Source organism: Hirundo rustica, chromosome 1 (genome assembly GCF_015227805.2).
Source record: "Hirundo rustica isolate bHirRus1 chromosome 1, bHirRus1.pri.v3, whole genome shotgun sequence".
Classification (NCBI taxonomy): domain Eukaryota; kingdom Metazoa; phylum Chordata; class Aves; order Passeriformes; family Hirundinidae; genus Hirundo; species Hirundo rustica.
In genome coordinates, this window is record NC_053450.1 from 12732728 (window position 1) to 12755953 (window position 23226).

Here is a 23226-nt window from a genome sequence, read left to right on the forward strand (position 1 = left end):
CTATACAAAGTACCTTTGGACCTGGATCACCACGATGACCTTTGGCACCTCTGACACCTGGACCACCCTGTAAAGCACAAGCACAAGACTCACCGACAACCAAAACTCTCAAACAGAAATGAAATCCAGAGAAGCACAAACAGATTCTTCCTGTTCCTGAATCAGCGTTCAAGAATCAGTAAATATCCTGTCGATATCCTTCCACGGGAGTAATTAAACTGGGAACATACTTAAGTGTGGCCATGCACAGGAGCAGATTTAAACACAGATGTGACTACTTTTTAGAGCCAAGAATGCACACTACGTAAGAATCAAAATAACACTGAAAGCTACGATATGGATGGAAATGTGGTCACGGATTCCCTTCTAGTTGCTGAAACCTTCTGCACATCTGTCTGTTCTAACCAAAATCACATTGTTAAAGGCTGAGTTTCTAGAAATGCCAAGAGCATTCTGTGACTGTCAGTGACTGTCCCCTGTACTCAGCACTGGTGAGGCCACACCTCGAGTGCTGTGTCCAGTTCTGGGCCCCTCACTACAAGAAGGACATTGAGGGGCTGGAGTGTGTCCAGAGAAGGGCAACAGAGCTGGGAAAGGGTCTGGAGCACAAGTCTGATGAGGAGCAGCTGAGGGAGCTGGGGGTGCTTAGCCTGGAGAAAAGGAGGCTCAGGGGAGACCTTATCCCTCTCTACAACTCCCTGAAAAGAGGCTGTAACCAGGAGGGGGTTGGTCTCTTCTGCCAGGTAATAAGGGACTGGATGAGAGGAAATGGCCTCAAGTTGAACTGCTAGAGGTTTCGACTGTATATTATGAATTTTTTTTTCACAGAAAGCATTGTCAACCTTTAGAATAGGCTGCCCAGGGACATGTTGGAATCATCATCCCCAGAGGTGTTTAAAAAACATGTAGGTGTGGCGCTTGGGAACATGGTTTAGTGACAGACTTGGCAATGCTGGGTTAATGGCTGGACTCAATCATCTTGAAAGTCTTTTCCAACATAAACAGTTCTATAATCCCGTGATTCTAATGACCTGGGAATAGTTTTCAGCAAGGACAACACCAGAGTCTACTAGACCTACACTATGGTTTGATTTGGGGCTGTTCTTAGGTAAAATGCTCTTTGGGAAATTTTTCTCTTTTTTTACTTTCTTCAGCAATGCCTATATCTGCTTACCATTTATTAACCAACTTTTGCCCTTTTTATTAGTATCATCTGAGACACTGGAATACCATATATCTATGGATGGTTGCCATGAATGTGTTTTGCAGCAACATCTGCATGTGCTTTCAGTTATAGGACAGCATAAATAATTCTTTTTTCATATCAATTTTCCTCTTCCCCCACCTGAGTGTATTGCCTTATCTTTTGGAATATGAGCTTTACAGGTATTCTACATATCATTGTACTCAGAAAGGACCTCGTACAACTAGACACTATAACTAAATAGAATTCTTTAGGGGCAACAATAGGTACTTACAAAAATAACAGCAGCTAATTTAAAGCTATAAGAATTGAAAATGTGCTTATATGAATGAGACTTTAAATAGAAAAAATAACAGAAATGTCTGGAAACCCCAGAGTACTGTTGCTCTTCAATGAGAGTATCATGACATGGTCTTGATCATGCTCTGTGGGATCACAGAACAATTTTCCACTACCTTTCCCAGCTTCCTGAGCCTTCTCTCTTCCACTCTACATCTCTACGGCCATGACTCATTCCACTATGGCCAGCTCTGACCCTAAAATCTCATCCCATGTTCTCCATGGAACCAAGTTCCAATTGCCAGTTGCAAGATTCCATATTTCTGCATTCCAATCTGTTATATTTTCTCCTTCCTCTGCCTTACTCCTAACTCTGAGATTAAAAATTCCTCAGCACAATAATTAAATAAATAAAAGTTTATGCAGCTTTTTAGCATAAACAAAATCACAGTTTTCTCACATTTTGTTTTCATAAATGGACTGCATTTTTACTAAGACTATATACTTAAAAACTGTGTGATACTGAGCCATTAAATCATATGCTTTCAGATTCATGCTGAAGTTGGTACACTTGTACATGTTTTGAACCAGTAACTTTGCTAGATAAAAGCACAGCTTCCAGAAGAGCAATTATTTAAGCTGACAACATCAGAAGAGTCCCCTCATTTTTCTCATAAACTTGTTTTGGTGGTATTTCCTCAGCACTACTAAGCTTGTGAGATTAATTAAAAAAAAAAAAAAAAAAATTGTGCTTCTTTTTGTAGCCAAAAATTCATTCCCTTATTTTGAGTAACTTCTTAGTAGCCAGTGCTTTTCCCCAGAAACAGATCATAATCTACTGTTATCACGACACCTCAATTCTTTTTAGTAGTCAAAACCTATGAAGCACTGACTGAAAGCTTTATCTTTTTTTTGCAATTTAACTTCTCCAATGCTTCAGTATTTTTGTCTCCTTCACCTTCTTCAATTCTGCAGCATCTCTTTCAAATGCAAGCGTTAGTTTTCTGTGATATCTCATTTTTACTTTGTGTGGGGAACTTCAGACAGCAGGATCAAATTCTGCCAAAAATGAAGCCATGAAAACAGTATCCCGTGATGAAAATTGCCAGATAATCTTAAGTCTAAACAACACTTTGTCTTACCCGAAGTGATGCATTTTCTAAAAGGTTGAAAACTCTTTCTAGAGTTACTATGCCAAATAAATGGAAGCATTTTATTTGGAGTGTTTTTTAGCCTAATGTCTAAAACTGATTACTTCGTAGGATCCTGATCTCTTAAACAGAAGAATCCTTGGCTTGGAGAAAAGTCACATGACATTTTAATGACTTGGAGCACTCCTGACCAGACATAGCACATGTGACTTTCTGACTTTTGGTTGGTGCAGAGATGAACGCTGACTTTATTCTTTTGCTCAGCTTTTTTGTAGGTCTTGAACTTTTTTTTTTTTCCCTGAGCTCTGCCATCTGGCAAAAAAGCATCACTTAAAACAGGCTGAGTTCCAGAATCACATATTTCCCTGCCTTGGCAGTGATTATAAGCTTCTTCTTGCCTGGCACTATGCTATTCAAAACATGGTTAATCCTAAGTGTAATATATAGAAGTACATTATTTTACTGCTGGGTTAAGTCTTAGCAATTCCTGATCCATATATCTTTTGAACTATAGTAATACATATCCTTCTAGTCAAATAATTTTCAAACATTTTTCACTTTACTGTGAAATGTGGTCAAACTACTCAATTTAAGTGACATTTTTATGTAAATTGTCCCACTGCCTTTTTTTACAGAACACAAACTGGATGCTAAAATGTGGGAATTAAAACTTTAATCCATACTTGTTTAATAGCCTACATTCAATAATTTCTCCTGTTCAAGATGCAAATGAATTTCCTCTTGAATTTCTCTCCAGGTTTTTGTACCAGAGCTTGAAGAACAGTTCTTGCAGAACTGAGTTGAGTTGTCAGGAGGATTAATATCTGCTAGGACCTACTACGTGAAAGCTTTATGTGCAAGTCAATTTTGTTGTTAAACATAATCTCATGTAACTAGTGTAATTTGCTTTTTAACACCAAAATAATTTTCCTTTGCTTTCTTCCCTGACTCTTTCATTTAAAAACATGCCCTTGGAGCATCCAGGATACAGTATGAGCAGAGAAATAGGCAGGTCAAATTTTTCACAAGGGAGCCTCATCTCAAACTCACTCAGCAAGCAGCCCTAAGATACCAATCATATTTATCTAGTTGTAAAAAACAAAACAAAACAAAACAAACAAACAAACAAACAAACAAAAAAAACCCCACAACCAAAAAAGCCCCAAACAAACAAACAACACCACACAAACACACATGACCATTCAACAAATATCCCAGTCAGGATTCTTGTTAAACCAAACCAATAATGGGCCATTGCAGAGCCTTTCTAAATTGATAATATCAGCCTTGGGATGTGAAATTGAGTTCTCAAAATTTAGTGGGCCTGTATCTCCATTGTCTGCTCTGATTCATTGTTTCAGTTTCCACAAGCCAATAAAGAGAAAGATTTATTCCAGCTAAGGTATTACACTGACATAGAGGGAAAGTTAAATAACTGTCTTCTACAAGAGACTATCTAGTACCAGTGGTTACACAAGGAACTTAGACAGACACTTACTTAATATCTACACTGCAAACTCTTAATGCATGCCATCAAAATGACACTACTAAGAATATGTAAAAGTTTGTAACAGTGTACATTTCATCATTCACTGGAAAATTAAAAAAAAAAAAAAAAGAAAGTCAGCTTTCCACAAGGGCAGATTATTTCACTCTTTCTTCTCTTCATGGCTTTTGGATACCTCTCTGCCTCTAAGAACTCTCAGAAGAACCTGCACTTCCTGTTCTACTCTCCAATAAATATTGTACTTAGGTAGGGCTTTTAAGAAAAGTCTTCTTTCATCACATACTACACAAGTGGCATTGTCATGTTCCATATCTTTAATTGATAAGAATACTGTAAACTGAGCATTTCAGAAATCTAAACTCAGAGCTACATTTAATACACATCTGCTAGACTAGACAGAGAGCAGGTGATTAAAAATTTGAAAATAAATGGCACTTCCTATGACATATCTAATGCTACAGACAGGTAAAAGGGTTCCAGGTCTAAAGAATACCCCAACTGCTTCAGCATAATATGTCTTTACATAATTTATAGCCTCTTCAATATAAACTGAATATAATTTTATCACTTTACCAACACTTGAAAGTGTAATTTAACTGTATTAGTTATACAATGGCATTATTTTCAGGTGTTTTGAAATAAAGGTGGCCAGTGGACTATGTGGTACAGTTCACTACAAAGCTGAATCAAACCTTACCGGCGGTCCAGGAGGTCCAAGGGGACCCTTATTGGCTTCTGAACAGGAACAAGCATGAGGAAGGGCAGGGCAATTTTCCTCATCCCTCTATGAAAAGGTTAAGATAGGAGAAGAATGATGTCCAGAACTTCAAAAGCTAGGTATTTTAACAATCTAAGATACAGTATTTAGTACGGTCTAAGACACAGTACTCAAAAGCATCTACCTGATTTAGAAAATGCGCCTTATTGACTTTCAATAGGACAAGTAATCCAAGAAAAAATGGGCTTTTCCGATAACTTTTAAGCATCCATTTCCAATAAAACATTTGTCTCAATAAAGTAGAAAATAAAAGGTAAATTCTACAGTTATTGAAAGAGGTTTCTTACCAAGCCAGGAAGTTCACAGCATTTGTCTCGATTGGCCCATGAGGTAGCACAAATAATGTCAAACATCTGTAACTGCAGCTGTATCAAAACAAGGGTGATGTACATACAATATCACTCTTAGATGTAAGATCAGTGCAAAATGGAGCCATCAGCAAGCAAAGCCAGCTTGACTTAATCACTCAGATTAGACAAAGGCTTTTGACTTTGAGCAGCAAGCCACAAATACCACACTTAAATGGTAAATCCACTGCTTTTAGCAAATGTGTGTCTAACCAACGCATCTGAACTATCAGACATTACATGAATTGATCAAAGCTGTTCAAGGTTAAATGCTGCATGCATTTATTTAATTTTCCCCCACTCCTTGCTTTAATTCCTTATTTTGCCCAATGGTGTCTTCCAACATCTTTTTATAGCAAAAAGGACATCAAGAGTCAGGCAAAAGAGAGTTTAACTTCTCTGAATAATTCCTCTTAACCCTACAGTCTGCTGTTCAGATTTTATCTGGGACAAGGTCTTCTGTAGACTATTACTTATACTGGAGCTGAGCCACAAAAAATATTTCTCATTTTTCCCGGTTTAATTTTACTTTAGAATATGCCCTCACTTATCCGTGTTATCCCCAGGCAATGATAGCTTAAGAATGGGAAAGAGCTTGTTCAACACATGACAACAATGCAAAAACAACAGAAAAGAAAATTCCCATCACAGGTCTTAGAACATGGTTTGGACTAGAATTTAATCTGCAAGAACATACACATTTGCTAAAAATAGTGGCTGCTAGATATTTAGAAACAATACACTAACTAGGACTCAGTGGTAAAACAAATTATCTCCTTTACAGTCCTGACTGAACAAAGGGGTCTAGAGAGATGAAGCTTTCTTCTGTTACTATTTTTATTCTTTTTCCATGCCTTGTTTATGTGCATATTGAATAGAGAATGGTATGGAACAGAACATCCCATTAAATTAACCCCACATGTTAAAAAATTTGAGGAACTGCTAGAGATAGAACACTGGGTTTGTTCCCATTATTTTCAGTCACATTATTTTAAGATCAGAACAGAGGAATGAATTTTAAAACTTTCTTATAACTGTATTGCTTCTAAAGCTGTTAAAATAAAATACATATGTGCACCTTTGGTTTTGCCTCATTTTTTTTTCCTTATAAAACTCAAATATTATATTTCAAATAAAGGCATACTTTCATATAAATAGATATGCTCTTTATCTGCCAGCAGATTAGCTGGTTTGTAGATTCTCTGTACTACAGATGCTGACACAATGAGCTGGCACCATGCTAAACAGCTCAGACAGCTGAACTGCAGCATGAAGGCAGTGCTTGGACTCTCAGTTTGGCTTCATGGAGACACACCCTGAGCCCAGCTGTGTCCATGTCTGTGTCAAATGGAAGCTGGCTCCACGTGGAACCATGTGCCTCCCTCTTTGCTACACATCACTAAGCTCCTAACTCCAGGAGGCCTCACTAGTTTGGGTGCAGCAGCAGATGAAAGTGCAGGCACACACTGCTTTGGGACACAGAATATCTGGGTATTTGCATGATACTGCCCTTAAACAAATTAGACATCCCAGAAACGGGGTGCAGCAACACCACAGCTGATTCTGTAGAGAGCACCTTAGGTTCAGAAGTTAAGTTGTATTGCCATTTTTTTTTTCTCCATAACCCAGTCCATCCCAAGCTATTCTGTTATCCTGAACAATGGTAAGATGACAGCACCAGCAAAATTTATACATAGGCGTGTGCATGCCTAGTCTGGACTAGGCAATCTGGACATCCATAGCAATAAAGTATGTTGGTATAAAGTAAAGAGCAAACAGACATTTTCTGAAATGCTGTATTCACCAACCAAATGTTGGATGACAGTATTCTTTTTTAAAAACATTATGTGGGTAGCTCTGACTCAAGCTAAAACCCAAAACAAAGCTTTCTTTGCTACTGTTAAACATTTATTCATTCTGCATTCATAGTGATTTTGCTTTCTAAACATCCAGCCCTGCAAGCAGAATCAGCAAGGTAGAAAAGTCTTCATCTAACCAGGCTACAGCTCTGCAAATGTTTCTCAACAGATCACATTAGACAATACTATTAACAGTACATATACATGCAAGCAAACAAAGTTCAAAGAAGAGGAAACATCGATAAAGAAAAGGTCTGTGAAATGTAGATAATGTTTTAAAGTTGGACTTTTCATTAAATCCCACAGAAGGAATAGAAAACATAACTTGCTGCAGGTCCCAGTCACGTTTCATTGCTCTAGCTACAATCTAACCCTGAGACGACTGATTCAGGAATGTTAAAAGGATTAGGCACCTTGAGCCTAATCCCCCTTTTTTTGCTCTATCTATCTATCTATCTTTCTATCTGTCTATCTCTGCCTGTTCATGTTACCATTATACATTGTATACATTCATGGGAAAGAAAACTCTGGTACAATTACATTGCCTCAAGACTGAAATGTCTGGCAAAACTCTAATGACTGCTCTGCATTGATTTATTTTAAAAATACACTAAAAACATTCTGAGAATGTTAAACTGTTCCATGTGAATACAATTAGAAAAAAAAATCCACAATTTTGTTCTAAAGACTGCTTACTTTTTTTTAATGTAATAAGCATCTCTAAAACTAAGAGATCTACTAATCCAGTAGCTGTTCTGAGAACCTCTATCCTGCTTCCTACTAGATTCCTTTGATGTCCTCCAAATTTTGGAGTAGGAAACCAGCTCATTCACATCTTAAATGTGACTATTCAAAGAACTACTCAATATAAATGAATTGTGCAGAATGGAGACTTCAGAAGATGGTATTTGGGTGCTTTCTTGATTTGTTTCTAATTTGTTATATATGGTAATACTAGACGACAGCTCAACACTACTAAAGAATTTCCATCTTTGCCTACACATTTCTAATCTTACGTCAGCTTTACAGTTCGTTTGAACAAAATCAAATTTTTCAGTGAGTGGGCAGTCTGGTGTTTTGGGGTTTTTTTGCATAGATTCCTATGTTCTAACAAAAGACACATTTCTTTCCACTTCTTTACAAAGCCTTCTCTAATTCCAAGATTTCCTATGTCTGTCTTTTTCTGTTTCTATTGGAATGTGACTACAAAGGTTTCTCTGTGTGATTGTCTTTACAGGCTTCATATAATTATTATCCATCTGTTTGAGTCCTAAAAGCTCTTTTTTTTTTTTTTTGTACAGAGACATATTCTGAGGGCTTGTTTTTTAAAAAATAAGAGTATTTTCATATATTAACAAACAAATACAGATTTGAAACCTTGTTCCTATTCAAATCAAGCCTTGGTTCAAGGTTCACATTCTCTGCTAACCTCCATCTAGGGTCAAGAAAGTTCAAGGAAAATTAGCAAACTACTATGTACAAAAAGGTCAAAAAAACCCAAACAAAACAAAATCAAAAAACTCTCATTGGTTGCCATGCAAAAAGAATTATCAATTACTACTTCTAGAGAATAGTTTCAGAGGAATGAATGAGCACTTAAACTAGGGGAGAGGGGAGACCTTTCACATTAAAATGTCCGATATGATAAAAGAGCTAGGTATACTAAGATGGGAGCTTTTGGGGACAGTCTGCGCCAAACCAGTTGAATTTTTTAGCAAACAGACAGTGAATTAAGGGGCAAACAAAGAATCAGAGGGAATAACAGACATGGGGAATAATTACTAAAAATTTTAAAACTGAAAGCTAAAATAATTCCAGGCTTATATGTTGTATTACTCTGTGTAATTAAATTTGGAACTCGTCATATCTGAATGTATCAACTGTGGTTTTGAGAATAAAATTTCAACAATGATGATCTTATTAACATAACATTTATTAACATAATAAAAAAAATATTTTGCCCAAGTTGACAACTACTGCAGAATTTTGCTGAATTTCTGAAATGCTGGGACTTTATCTTTTAAAATATGAATTCACTTGGCTTTGAGTTAAAACTAACTGCAAAGTTCCCAAACAGCTGCTTTTAGGATATTTAAAATGCTAGACAGAATGGTTACTGTTCCACTCACCGGTGCAGAATTGTCTCTTGGTCCCCTGGATCTCACCATCCTCCCCAGCACTTCTATGCCATCAGAACTAATGTTCCCTGCTGCATTAATGGTCTTCTCACCCACTTCCTTGCAGTCAATAATTATCTTGGCCGTGGTCTTGCTGATAATAACGTGCAACTAAGCAAAAGAGAAGATGCTTTAACATACAAAGGAGCATGTGGGATATATGTGTTCTTTCCTTGGGAAAAGGGGGGCATTTTTTAAAATGAGCTCCTAATTCCATGTTTCCTTATGAAACTCAAACACTCCAAAGCAAATAACCTAGATGACCTGTAGAGGTCCCTTCCGACCTGAATTATTCTATGATTATAATCTGTTTATTGAATTTAGTCTATTTTTCTACTTCTGGAACATCTGCAAAGAAATTGGCAACTTAACATACTTTATTCAATAAGTAAATAATTTGTCCCAACAGAAGATCTACACAATGTTCATAATACCACTCAGATCCCACAGAACTCTTGATTTATGTGGTCATTCCTTGTATAGAGCACTGGGTTTCACCACTACAGCCATTATAGCCAGCCACTTGCAAAAGCCAAAACTAAGCAGTAAAATTTAGTTTGTAAATGATACATTGACAGCAAAACCTGTCATAGTGAAGTTTTTACACTTAAAAATTCAAATCACATCAAATGCAGTAGAGAAAGCACAACAATTAAATTCTTTCCTTCTGCCTTGATCACACTCTGTTGTCCCTCACAGAGGCAGCAGAGACTCTCCCAGTAGGAAGGCCTGGATACAACTCTCCTGTCATGAGCAAACTCTCAATGTTTTTGTTTGTTTGTTTTGTTTAGGAAAGATCCAAACATCAGGGTGAAAGTCAGTTACAAAATTACCCTCTAATACTGCGAAGAGACTTATGACAGTAAGGTAGGTGATGCAAAATACACTTTTTTTGGCAGTAATTGACCTCATGAAACATGCTTTTGAAACATGAAAAACTCACAAGCTTTTATTCAAAATGTTGTTGTTGTAGGTTTTTTTTTTTTTGCTATTCTCATTACTAACCTTATGAAAACTCCCATAAAATATCTTCCTTATTTCAGGACCTTCAAAAGTTACAGTTTGAAAATCTCCTTTGTAGTCATAGTTAAAGAAAGTCAGAGTTTTTCCACCATCTGTGTGAGATCAAAAGTAAGGGCTCTGTGTTAAAGAAAAGTCCTGATACAATATTTGAAAAAGTGAATTTGCATTTAACAAAGCAGACCAAAGATGACAGCCTGAATGTTAGTAAAACATTCATAAACAACATATTGACCTGGAAGTAACAAGTTGTATCAGAGAAACGCTCTTTCCTGGTTTGACAGGAAGGATGGACCAGCAGTTCTACATCTACCCCACCCACATCTACCTGGTGCTACTCTCCCGTTAGCTCTCTATGGAAGCTGGGCAAGAATGGCTCAAGCCATCCAAATGCCGAATTCCAACCTCTTTCAAGGTGACAAATTGGCAGCTAGGAAGAACAGGTATCACAGTAGCTTCATCTTCTCAACAGTAAAACCTCGTAAATTATAATCCCTGTTTCACAATTGTGAAAGTAAAACCAAGCAGAAATGAAGAGCCATCATGAGTTCATGTCTGTGGTTCTAACTGCTTTTCACCAGACTGCATTTCCCCTACATATGCTCTCAGGACCACTGGCTTCTATCAAGACAGATTCAATTGGAATCTGGTTCAAAGCACTGGAAATTTTAAAAGCAGATAAGTATCTCATGTCAAATTGCATCTAGTATAGATCCTTGTAATCCAGTTTAAAGCAATTAACTCAAAATTTGACTCTAACTCCAAATTAAATTCAGTTACACTGAATCTAAAAACCATGCATTAGAGATTACTCCCTGCCAGATTCAGGTGGTTGTTCTGGTAGAAGATGGAAACATTGGCAAGAATAAAACTAGACACAGAATTAATCATTTGTACAATTAAAATCACTGATAATACACAAAACACATACTATCTAAAATAACTCCAACCAGAGGTTCATACGCTTCATTTAAAATCTCCCACAGAGCAAATGGCTCCTGAGGTGTGTCCGGGAGTATCCGAAAGAGAAACGTGATGGTGTAATCGGAAGGGAGACCTTCAGGATGCAAATACCTGTAAGAGAAATAATGTCTTTGAAACTGAAACAATATTAAATCTGGTGATTTACTCATCAGAATTTCACTTGGCATGCTTTCTATTACTCTGTATATTTCCTCACAAATCAAGACTGAGAAGCCATATAAGTGTTCATAAAATCGACTCAACTTGGTAACTCTAAAAGAATGCTTATGAAGAACGTAGAAGTTATTGCTTCCCTTGAAATTCACAAAATTGACCCTATCAAAGCATAGGTGAGTTGGAAGTAAAGCTGAAATTAATTGTATTTAATGCTTTTAACAAACAATAGCCACTCTCAAGACTTTTGAAATTGTCTGGTTTAGGACATAATGGAGATGGAAATTGCTTGGAAGACCAGTCTCAATAGACATGTCCTTTGTCATTAAACCATTATAAAATGGATTAAAATTAGGAGTGACAGACTGTTATAGGAAGCTTTTTAAAATATAGAGAATGGACTGTATACATTTCAAAGCCAATACTAAAGAAAGAGAAGTCAGAACAGATCACATACTGAAATACAATCTAGTTTCCTAGAATTTATGCAGAAGAGAGAGGAAGTTTATGATATAAAAGAAGCACTTTATTTTATGTCATTTCCAAAAATTCATTATTTCTTACTTCAAATTTAATTTAACCTTTTGTTGTGAAATCCCAAAGTGAAACATTTGGACAAGTGTCTGAGACAACTGACTGTATGTTAAATGTTAATTAGTCTGATTCCTTAATACCACAATAAGGGGATCTGTGAGAAGTTTCAAGAGTTATTCAAACAATTTATTTTCCCCAAATATGACTCATTCCTTCTTAAGTGTTTCTGGCACATAGAAGATGTATAGATATGAATCATGCTGAAAAGAGAGTTAACGTGATATATTATCAATATATTCTGCACAGTGTCAGTAGATGATCAAATGTGATGTTACACTGCCCATTTCCCATAGAGAAAGCGAGAGAACTCAATAGGTAAAAGAAAAAAGCCTTTACATAGTCTCCAATGTACAAGAATGAAAGCCAATTCAATAAGCAGGGTGGGTTAAAAACAAGGTTTGTGGATACAGAGCTCAAAAATGAGAATAAAATGAATGGCATTCAGTGCACAGATGAAGTGACAAAGGCAAGTGGTATTTTTCCAACGTACCTGTGGACCATTAAGAGAAAAGTGTTCTCTGAACTATGAAAAGGAGTGAAAGCCTAACGAAGCAGTAAGACTGGGCTGGGATGGCAGCTAGAGAATAGCATATAAAGGCAGCAGATCAAATTAGAAAGAAGCAAAAAGGGAAAAAGAAGTGAGAAATGTTAGTACCTTGACATCTCAGTCCATCTAGACCCAGAAGGAAACAAAACAAGGAGAATGTGAAACAGCACCAAGAAGTACACCTCCAACAGGGACACAACAGGATAATCACACACTCTGATGATATCTAAAATAAACCTTCAATTTCCCACTGTTTTCTCTTTCTTATTTTTCTTAGCCAAAGAATATTTTTCATTACACCATCCCAGATGTAATCAATCAGAGCCACTGCTTCTCTCTGGTGCCACTTAATATGAAGTGGGGGTCTGGACTGAGAGGAACCCAACACAACATAGACACTGTTCATACAAGAAACAGGTTCTCCATCACTTCTTCTCTGAGGAATGACTGCAAAAGTTCAGTCAGGGGATTCTTCATGGACTCCTCCATAACCGTCCCAAGATACAGTCCTTGTGACTGAAAGATGTCCTGCCTCTCAGGAAAGTAACTACACGAGTTCTCACAGACTGACTTCACCATAAGGGGATTAATCTTCCTTTGCAACCAATGGCTGGACATAGATTGCAGTAAAAGCAACTGAGGACAGCTGAAGCAGGTTCTCATTCTGACCCTTGCTTCAAGGAGATGCTGAACTCCATGAGATTTCAACTTGCATTCCAGAGGCACCTTTCACAAAGTGCTGCAGACTGGAATCTGCCCAGACATAGGCCTGCATGAAATTGCCATGTGTTATACAGACACAAATCTGAAACTGGCTCATGGGGAACCCAAAATAGCCAGTGGGCTCACCCACTTTTACCTACAATTGTTATTTTTGAATTAAACTAATTGAAGGGTCAGAGCACCAAACAGTTTTCGTATTCATCAGTATAACATGGATATGCACCAGCACCTCTGCTCTTCTGACTTAAAAATACTAGTCCCTGAAATGAATAATTTCCTGCACTAGAAAATTATGTTCATGTGTTTTTGGAGTATTAGAGTATTAATAAGTGAAGACATACTTGGTAGGCTGGGATACCAGAGCATCCTTGTGCAGTCTGTAACATGGGAAAACATTAAATGTACCAGGTTCCATGGAAACCCCTTCCACAGCTGAAAATTCCTTTTCAACCAAACCAAACATTTCCATCATTTTAAATCCTGAAATATATCAAAAAGTATGTTTTATTAATTTAAATTTCTACTGCATTAGAGGATACAAAAAAAGGCAAAGCCAGTTGTATCTAAGAGTTTCATTGCCTGTTTGCATGAAAAGAAACATATTGCCTAATACAGTGAAAATAATGTAATTACAATGATTCCGTAAATCAGAAACAAAAATGAACACAAAAATACTGTACCTGCAAAATTATTGCCATCTTTAACTACCAGTGGGCAGGCTGGAAAAGAAAAATACATATATTTAAGAATACAAGAGATGTCCCACTGAGTCAGAAGAGTCATGCACTCAGCCCTAAACTCAGCACTCTACCTCCAAGAGCAGCAAAGAAGATGTTGAGTAGGAAGGACAGGCAAACCTGGATGCTTTCTACTGCATTCTGTCAATGTTTCTCAGGACCCCCAAGGTCCCCAAGCAAAGACATCAAGGAACTGTGTGCTCCATATAATATATTTTTATGGATTTCTTGTCCGTTAATTTCTCTAATCCTCCCTATAAACCTGTCTTCACGACCTCTTCAGTAATTTCAAATTTGTTGGGAAAAAAGCAACAAAATTCATTGCCTGTTGTATAAAATAATATATGTCTTATACTGGGATTTAACAAGGTGTTCCCTAATTCTCTGTTTGTGAGCTTCTCCAGACTAACCCATCTCAAATTCAAGTAGTGTAGCTGACATTCTCTGTATGTTTTCCAACTCCACAAGAGCTTTCATGAGCAAGAGAAACCAGAACAGTCCTTAAGATGTGTGCTCACATTTTAAACAGCTGTAAATCTCATTTATATATTTCTTTCAGCAGTGAAGAAAGGTCACAAATATGTTTCAGAAAAGGTGCCCTGGGAAATCAACAGGCCTAAAGCAGCATATCAACCAAATATGGCATCCCAGGATATTCACATTTGAAGACCATTTTTAGAAAACAAGCACAAGTGACCAATAAATGATACTGTTGAGTAGTGCCAATGTTTAACATTCTCTCTACCAGTGAAAGTAGAGCCCACAGCCAAAATCTCAGAACTGATGGCTCACAAGCAACATTATTTTTGCCTACCAGTTCTGACAATTCACAGTCTCATGATAGCTCCCAGCCCTGTGCACAATGACTCCTTACAGACACAATAGATTCACATCATCTACAGTGTCTGCTTCCTGGCTTATACACAAGGAAATATATTGTGGACACACACCTAAAAGCATGTGAATTACTGGCTAATAATCATTAATGTTGTTCTGGAATGTCTATCCCTTAATTTTCATAAAGAGACAGAAGTGTGGCTTTCTCACAGATTTCAGAATTTGAGTGTGTTTCATGCTTTTGCTTAGGCTACAACTCACCTACGTTCGTAACAGAAATACTAATGATTGGATTGCTATGAATAAATTAACCATGTGACTTGAGTAAGAATGAACATAGCTAGCAGTACTCTTACAGAAGGTTAAAGTAGCCTAGAAAATAAAAGATAATTAACTTTTATGATTCTGAAATGTCAGCAACATCTGAAATGATTTTTTGACAACCAATAGCTGTATTCTGGCTTTATAGAAACAACCATTAATTATTTTGAAGTCAAAGCACCTTAATTTCTTTAATCCTCTGCAGAAATGACATTAGAATTATAATGTCAGCAGTAAACTATATTAAAAAGATCAAGACTATGTCATGATAGAAAATTAATAGTTACAATCTCCCCAGTATTTAGCAGTTAATTTAGAAACAAATGTAAATCAAAACGGCTAACTTGCTGATGCAGTTTCACAAACAAAAGTGATCAGCTCATCTTCAATCTTTGTAAAGGCATCAAAGTCATCCACAAAGAAGACATGTCTTTCACTGGGCTTGCTGCCAATATTGACTAACTCTGAATAGTCAGCATCAGCCACTCCAATAGCAAAAAAGGTAAAACCTGTAAAACAAAAAAGAACACTCCTCTGAGTCATTCATTTTGAGAGTGGAAATACAATATGAATTCAACTGTATCTGCACTGACTCTTCCTGATTAAACACAAGGATGGACATTTTATTATTATCCTGTAGCACAATCTATGTAATCTAGAATAAAAGTAAAACATTCCCTGTGAAATATTTCTTCTGGCTATTTATGCTTAATTAGTTAATTAAAGTAAAACCTCAAGTGTTTTCTTGAAGATATGTGACTACTCAGCAGTTTAAAGTTTTAGCATATTTAAATGCTTTTCTAATTTAATACTATACTGTATTACACAAAAATATCCATGTATCAAGTATAGAATAAATACATGTATCAAGTATAAATAAATAATAAAAAACTATAAATAAGTATAAATAAATAATAATTAAAAAATAAATATATGTATCAAGTATAGAATAAATACAAAGTAGAAAAATTAATTTCCTGCAGGTCCTTTACAGATTTTTTCTGTGCCATGTGTTAGTATACATATGATTTCAAGGCGCTCCTGCCTCATGAATGAGCACTGAAATAAATGCATTCTCATTTCATCAGAAATTTAACTGCACTGGTTGAATCTGTTCTACATATTTAGCATGAATATTTTTCAAAATTTGAGCCTGATTTAGAGGATTTAAATGACACAGAAACTGTACACTACATGTTTCAGGAGAAATGAAAGAGCCATAAGTTTTTCAACATTTTCCTTTCCATAAGAGATGAAGGGGAAAACCTCTCTATATCAGGCTGAATATAGTTAGTGGATAGACTGTTCTAGCATGACTCAGTCACAAATTTATTCCAGTCAAGCAATGTTATCTATAAGTTTGAATGAGGAGCAGGGGCATACATCACCTTCTGCAGAGCTTTCAGCATAACAAAATTTCAACAATACATTATACCAATATCTTCATGTCTCATCCAAGATCAGCACCTCTTCGTGCCAGCCTCCACATCACAGTTGCCCATCCCTATCTGCTCCAACCTAACTTCAGCCTCATTGTCCAGCACACTCCAGAGAAAATGGGAAAGGGGAGGTTGTGTGCCACATCCCAGCAACTGAAGCCTCACAAAGTGCCATCTTCTCCGGAGGTCATTCCCAGCCCAGTAGCTAATAATGCAACTACAAGACTTACCTGAGAGATGAACATTTTTTGTTCAGCTTACATACAAACTCCAATTTATCCACAAATACATGGTTTTCTAGACTGCTACTTAAAACAGGTTATGCAAAACCACTATTTTGTCACATGCTTTATTGATGAAGGCCCTACAGTCAGCATCTAGCAACAAAACGAGGAGGCAGCCAAGCTGGACAATTACATTTGGTTTCAGTGAACTACACTGGGAGCTTCATAGCTGTCAAAGCTAAAAGCAAATAAAAGGCACAAATGTAATTTCTCCTTAAGTCACCTCACACTAAAAGGAAGGTAGTTTTTATCTTCCATCCTTTAATTTTGTTCCAGGTGGCTCACTGTGCCATTTGGGTTTTGATACAAGCTTCTATAGGAATTAATCCAGTTCTTACACTTAGACTCACAACATGGTGTGGCTGCTTAAAGCTCTAAAAATGAAGCTTTTAAAAAATTCCTAGAGGTAATTAATGTAACATGAGAGCAGGTCAGAAACAGTATAAGAATTTTCAATGGACCTCTTGTGTAGAAAACAAAATAGTTCAATTTGCTCATAACTACAAGACTACACTTTATAGATGACAATCCAGATTCTCAGGATCATATTCCCCAACTTCTTCATTCTGGGAGCAATTCCATTGACTACTACATGATTTTAGCACTGCTGGAAAAATGAAAAATAATTACATTAATCACCAAAAAAATCCAGAATCTAATCATATCCTAGGGATATCCTGTGTTTCTTAGCAATTGCTATTTTCTTTAAAACTGAAAATCTGGAGCAAAAGCTATCCTTACCCCATGCCCACACTTATGTAGATGCTATCAATGAGAAAAAAAGAACATGTGAATTGTTTTTAAAACCACACAATTTACCATCTAGTTGCATTTCTCTGGAGACTTTGTTCACATCATCCTGTGATCGCCCATCAGTAATGACAACCAAAACTTTTGGAATGCCCCTTCTCATGCCTGCGTCTCCTGTAAATAAGATTTCTCGTGCATGTTTAATGGCTCTGCCTGTAACAAAAAAGTTGACATTGATTGTAATATAAATCTGATTTCTATTAGCTTCTCATATCACATGTTAGATACATATAAAAAGAGGAATCTGTTGCATCCTAAGTCAATTAGTAGTCTGTCAATGCTGTAGTTATTAAAATCAAGGCTTAGAAAAGCTTGATTTTGACTGTAACGCTTCAAGTTCCAATGGCTTTGGCCATCCATTTTTCAATCCAGAAGGTGAAGGTCACGAACATGATTTGTGTGGGTGTCCTGGTTTCAGCTGGGATAGACTTAATTTTCCTCTTTATTGCTGGTACAGTGCTGAGCTCTGGACTCCATATGAGGCTAATGTTGATAATGATGATTTGGTTGTTGCTAAGCTGTGCTTACCCTGACTCAAGGACTTTTCAGCATCTTATTCTCTGCCCCTGAGCAGCTGCACAAGAAGTCTGGAGTAGAGTGTACGCCGGACAGCTGATCCAAACTGGCCAAAGGGATATTCTGTACCACAGAACATCCTGCCCACGGTATAAACTGGGGGACTTGGCCAGGAGGGGCCAACCCTTGCTCCAAAATGGGCTGGGCATCAGTCAGCAGGTGGTGAGCAACTGTACTGAGCATCATCAGTTTTCTTGGGCTTTCTCTCCCTCTATTTCTTATACATCTTTTAATTACTATCATTATCATTGCATTTTACTTTATTTCAGTCATGAAACTGTTGTCTCAGCCCACAGGCTTTATGCTTTTCTGATTCTCCTCCCCATCCCACCAGGGCTAGGGGTGGGCCGTGAGTGAGCACTGTGTGGTATTTAGCTGCTGGCTGGGTTAGAGATAACAAAACTTGCCTTTTCTGGATTGTAGGCCTACATTAACAACTGAGAATGTCATTGTAGTAAATGGAAAATTATTTTGATAATGCTGAAAATGGATGCAATGCAACAGCTGCAAGAAATTTCTGTGCAGTCTGAAAATAATAAAACATATGGTTTCCAACTAAAACCAATTTTAACCCTTTCAACCCTCATCAATAATTTCTTTATATCACAAAGCTGTCTTAAGGGTTTAATTAAAATGCAACCTTAACAGACATCTTTCCCCATCCCAGTCTTAAACATCCCACAGAGGCTTAACTGTCCTGGCTTATAATCAAACAGATCCTCCACTCCAGTTTTCTACATGCTCTGCAAACTCCCTCACACCCTCTCCCCATTCTCACTTTTCTGCTCACTCTCCAAGCTGATTACATATCACTTCCCATTCCACCTTCCACTACTCCCAAATAAATTTGCTTTTGCCTTCCTGCCCCTCTCCTTGCCTCCCTGATTCTTGTTATCACAGAATAGACTGCACCAGGGGTGAATATGCAGCAGTAGGGGTGGAAGTGTGTAAACTACAGATTACAAAGACTTTCTAATTTCAGAGCCCAACCTTTCATCTCCAATGTGGAGATAGCATGTTATTACTGGTTTTGCAGTGACTACTTAAGCCACTTAGCAAATGGGAAAGAAATACTGCTTAGAGAAGCAAGGAAAAAAATCTGCATTACAATCATGACCTTTCTCACCTGTTTTTGTATTTCCTCCTTTGTAGGCTATTTGCTGAATAGCTTCAAGAAGAGTCTCTTTTGTTTTGTATGCATTCAATTTAAATTCTGTCCTGGGATCATCACTAAACTGAATTATTGCCACCTGTGCACATAGAAGATGTTTATTACAAAAGCACCACCCACTCTATAATCAAAAAGTAAGTGAATCTGACTACTTAAAACAAGGATTTATCTTGTAACTTTGCTTCATCCTTAAATTGAAGCCAGACTTTTTTTCTCTTTAAGAACGCTTTCGCTAAATAAAGTTCAGTTTTACTCTCTGCAACCTTGTGGTTTCATTTTGCAGCTAACAGTAATACGCACTTCTGCAGAAGCCAAAGCATAATCGAGCCCAAAAGTAAAATTCTGGTTACAGCTGGTCACATGTGTACAGTTATTCATATTCAGAACTGCTGGGACTTCATTCAGTCTCCATGTATTAATAACTGCACATAAGTAACTGAAGCTAGGGAGCAGGGCTGAAACAAGTATTAGAAAGATTCAGGGATATATTTTGAAATATTGCCTCTGTCAAATATGACATTACATGAGTTAAGACTGTATTACAGTACTCTACCCTAGAACTCACAAAGCATATATTGAAGTGGTGCCCCTATTTTAAAAGGAGCTATTGTGTTTAAATTTGTGACAGTTTCTGAAGCACCATTAACTATATTCTGGAAAAACAGCTGTATAGCAAGAAACAGTAAAAAAACTAAGTATTCTTCAGGGATTGGACAAGTTAAAATTAACTTCCAGTGAGATCCCAAACCACATATTATGCAGATAACACTTAAATCAGTAACGTATTTGCCAATAATAGGTTCTGGAGCACCTCTCTAAACAAATACACAAATGGAACAAACATTGCAAATTTTATTTCAAGCACTGTAGATCCTGTACAGTTTGTCATTTAAAATAACAGAACCTTTAATTTTCCTTATCAACACCATTTTTAGCTTATTTATAAATAAACACTACATTGAGTACCAAAAGCATTAACAAACTTAAATGTCATTATAATTAGAGGAGACTGAAATGATACTTAGCCAGCACGCTACCAAAATTTTTGATTTTTAATATATAATGTGAATAAAAAGGTATTGCAAAAAGATACTGACCTAGAGCAGTTTATATTTTCACAGAACTGTGAAATTATGTCAGTTACTTCTTGATTCATTTAACTCTTGGTCTAGTCTAAAATACCCTGTCAAATCCATGTGCTCTCCATCTCTGCACGTTGATTACCTGTGTTCCATCAGGACCAATCTTATCCAAGGCTCCAACAGTGCTATAGAGAAAGTTAATTATCTTATTGAAATTGTCATCTCCAATACTCCATGACCCATCCACCAGGAATGCCAGATCAGCTTTGGCTGTTTTGCACACTGAGGAAGAAAAGCAAGAATTTTGGAATTACAGCAATGCCTCAACTCCTCATGAAATCTCATAAATCACTATAGAAAATGCAACCATTATGAAAAGCCCTTGTTTAATGTTAGCTATTTATGCTTCAGCCAACAGATCTGCTGGCATTGACTTCAGTGCAGGTGTAGAACCAGCTGAGCTCTGCAAGGGAGAATTGTCTACACCAAAAGATCCTATTGCAGAACACAATTTAATGGCTCTTTTAAGTCTGGATAATCATTTTTATTTTCATTTAGATTTTTAAGTAAAGCCACTGTCATGGGTTGGCACAGTTTGGTTTTTAGTTCTGGAGGAATGTGGAGTGTTTTTCCCCATCAGGACCTTGGAATTGTTTTAGAAAGGACAGAGACTTATCAGAAAGCTAGTTTGGGATATTGGCATCTGCTTTGAACACTGAGAATGTTAAATGCGACTTTGGGAAGTACCCATATAAATCCTAGTTTGTTCAGGTCAGCCCTTTTCCTCCTGGACAGCTGAACAGGTAACATCGAGTGAAGCCTGCTGCTCCCTGCCCCCCACCCCCCAACTCTGGTTGGGGGGAGCCGACCCTGAGGCCTGGCCAGGGCCTCCATCAGCTCCCGGCAGGGGAGGAGAGATTGCAGTTTAACATCAACTACTTTGAAAAAACCTCCCCATAGTCCCTGAGTAGGGAGAGATCTCTGCCGGGCCCCTGATAACAACTATAGGTCTGTTTGGGCCGAGGCCGCCCTGATTGTCACTGAGGGGTGGGCAGAGCTCCCCCCACCTCCCCCTCCCCTCCTCTGGTAATTCCAGACAGAGAAAGAAAATAGTAAAGAGAAGAAGCCTGAGCCGATCTGAGGTGCATCGATCTGAGGTGCATCGGGGGAGAGAGACTGTGCCCAGCAGAGAGCACATGGCCACTGCAGGCCTGGGCAGATCGAACCCTTTCCTGGCAACAGGAAGCTTCCAAGGCCTAACCCTTCCCTGGGAGAGAGAGGAAAGAGACAGAGTGGACGTAGAAAAGACACAGCATGAAGTCAGTAGAACAAGAGTGAAAGAACTGATAAAGATTATTAGAAGAGGGACTGAGGATGTGGACATTTTTAACCAGACTTCTCTGGGGTAAACTATGGAGAAATGGACTGTTTCTTGTACCATCTTAATGTTGTTTGGGGGAATGTTAGTTCTAATCAAAACTGGGGATTGATATGATTAAGGCCCTTCACTCCTGGGTTAAAAGGAGGTCTCAAACTTTCAGACAAAGATGTTTTATAGAGAAAGAGATTTGAAGCCCTTTGCCTTTTTATCCTGAGGTAAAAAGAGGTCTCTATTTCTTTTGAGATAAGGGCAATTTTAGAGATAGAAGAAGAGAATCCTTGTTTTGTACTAGAGGAAGCATTCTTAAACAGAACCCCAGATACACTGAGAGGCGCATGAGTAGCCAGGGGAAAGGCTGCTAATGGGTGGAACAGCACAATCTGCAAAAACTCTGGGCCGTTGCAGATTTGTGACACTGGGAGCCTGTCAAGACTGTCTTTGTCTTGTGGCGAATGTCTCCATAAGACTCTAGAGAGACTCCTCTCCGGAAATGATGAAAGATTATGGTTAAATGGTGAAACTGACTAAAATCACAGGTTGTGTCTCTCTATGTTGTTTTGTAGGAAAAGTTAACAGTTTGTAGGGGGAGGGAAGAGTGTTTTGAAGCTTCATTCTGTTTTGTTTTGGGGTTTTTTTTTCAACTTTTCCATCCTTTTACTGTGTGTTAATAAAACTATTTGTTTATTCTTAAACTTAACCCTGCTTTGCTTTCTCCTGATCTTCTCTCACAAAAAGAGAATAAACACTATGACCACCACACTACGTTTGGCAACCAGAATTTAGCGAATGTGAAAGCACTATAGTCACAAAAGAACTTACACAATGGCAGAATCCTAGCAGGAGTGTCATGAGTTGGCGCTGTTTAGTTTTTAGTTAGGGAAGAATGTAGAGTATTGCCCTGTCAGGACCTTGGAAATTGTTTTAGAAAGGACAAGGACCTATCGGAAGCCAGTTTGGGATATTGGCATCTGCTTTGGCCACTAAGAATGTTAAATCAGCTTTGGGAAGTACCCATATAAACCCAGATTTTGTTCAGGTCGGCCCTTTTCCTCCTGGTCAGCTGAACAAGTAACATCGAGTTGCGCTTGCCACTTGCCCCCCTCCCCGACTTTGGGGAGGAGCCGGCCCCGAGGCCTGGCCGGGCTCCATTGGCTGCCAGTGGGGGAGGAGAAGCTGCATTTAACATCAACTACTTTTTCAACTTCCCTGGAGCCTCAGAGGAGGGAGGAACCTCTGCTGGGCCCCTGATAACAGCTGTGGGCCCA

At 37.8% G+C, this 23226-nt stretch overlaps 1 protein-coding gene across 6 annotated transcripts in view; it reads right to left on the reverse strand.

Annotated features, from left to right (window-relative positions):
* Window positions 1–23226, reverse strand: part of COL14A1 (collagen type XIV alpha 1 chain) — a 118016-nt gene that overhangs the window by 23069 nt on the left and 71721 nt on the right. For 5 of the 6 annotated variants that reach the window (XM_040060144.1, XM_040060168.1, XM_040060160.1 and 2 more), the window contains 12 exons: window positions 20723–20862; window positions 19454–19577; window positions 17761–17904; window positions 15563–15727; window positions 14004–14042; window positions 13665–13803; window positions 11254–11396; window positions 10308–10417; window positions 9255–9413; window positions 5207–5284; window positions 4839–4925; window positions 14–67 (listed from right to left, as the gene is read on the reverse strand). In XM_040060144.1, the coding sequence (XP_039916078.1) occupies window positions 14–67; window positions 4839–4925; window positions 5207–5284; window positions 9255–9413; window positions 10308–10417; window positions 11254–11396; window positions 13665–13803; window positions 14004–14042; window positions 15563–15727; window positions 17761–17904; window positions 19454–19577; window positions 20723–20862 (1382 nt within the window). Of the gene's footprint in view, window positions 1–13; window positions 68–4838; window positions 4926–5206; window positions 5285–9254; window positions 9414–10307; window positions 10418–11253; window positions 11397–12543; window positions 12631–13664; window positions 13804–14003; window positions 14043–15562; window positions 15728–17760; window positions 17905–19453; window positions 19578–20722; window positions 20863–23226 lie in introns of those variants that run through there. The other variant, XR_009207627.1, reaches the window with a different exon arrangement.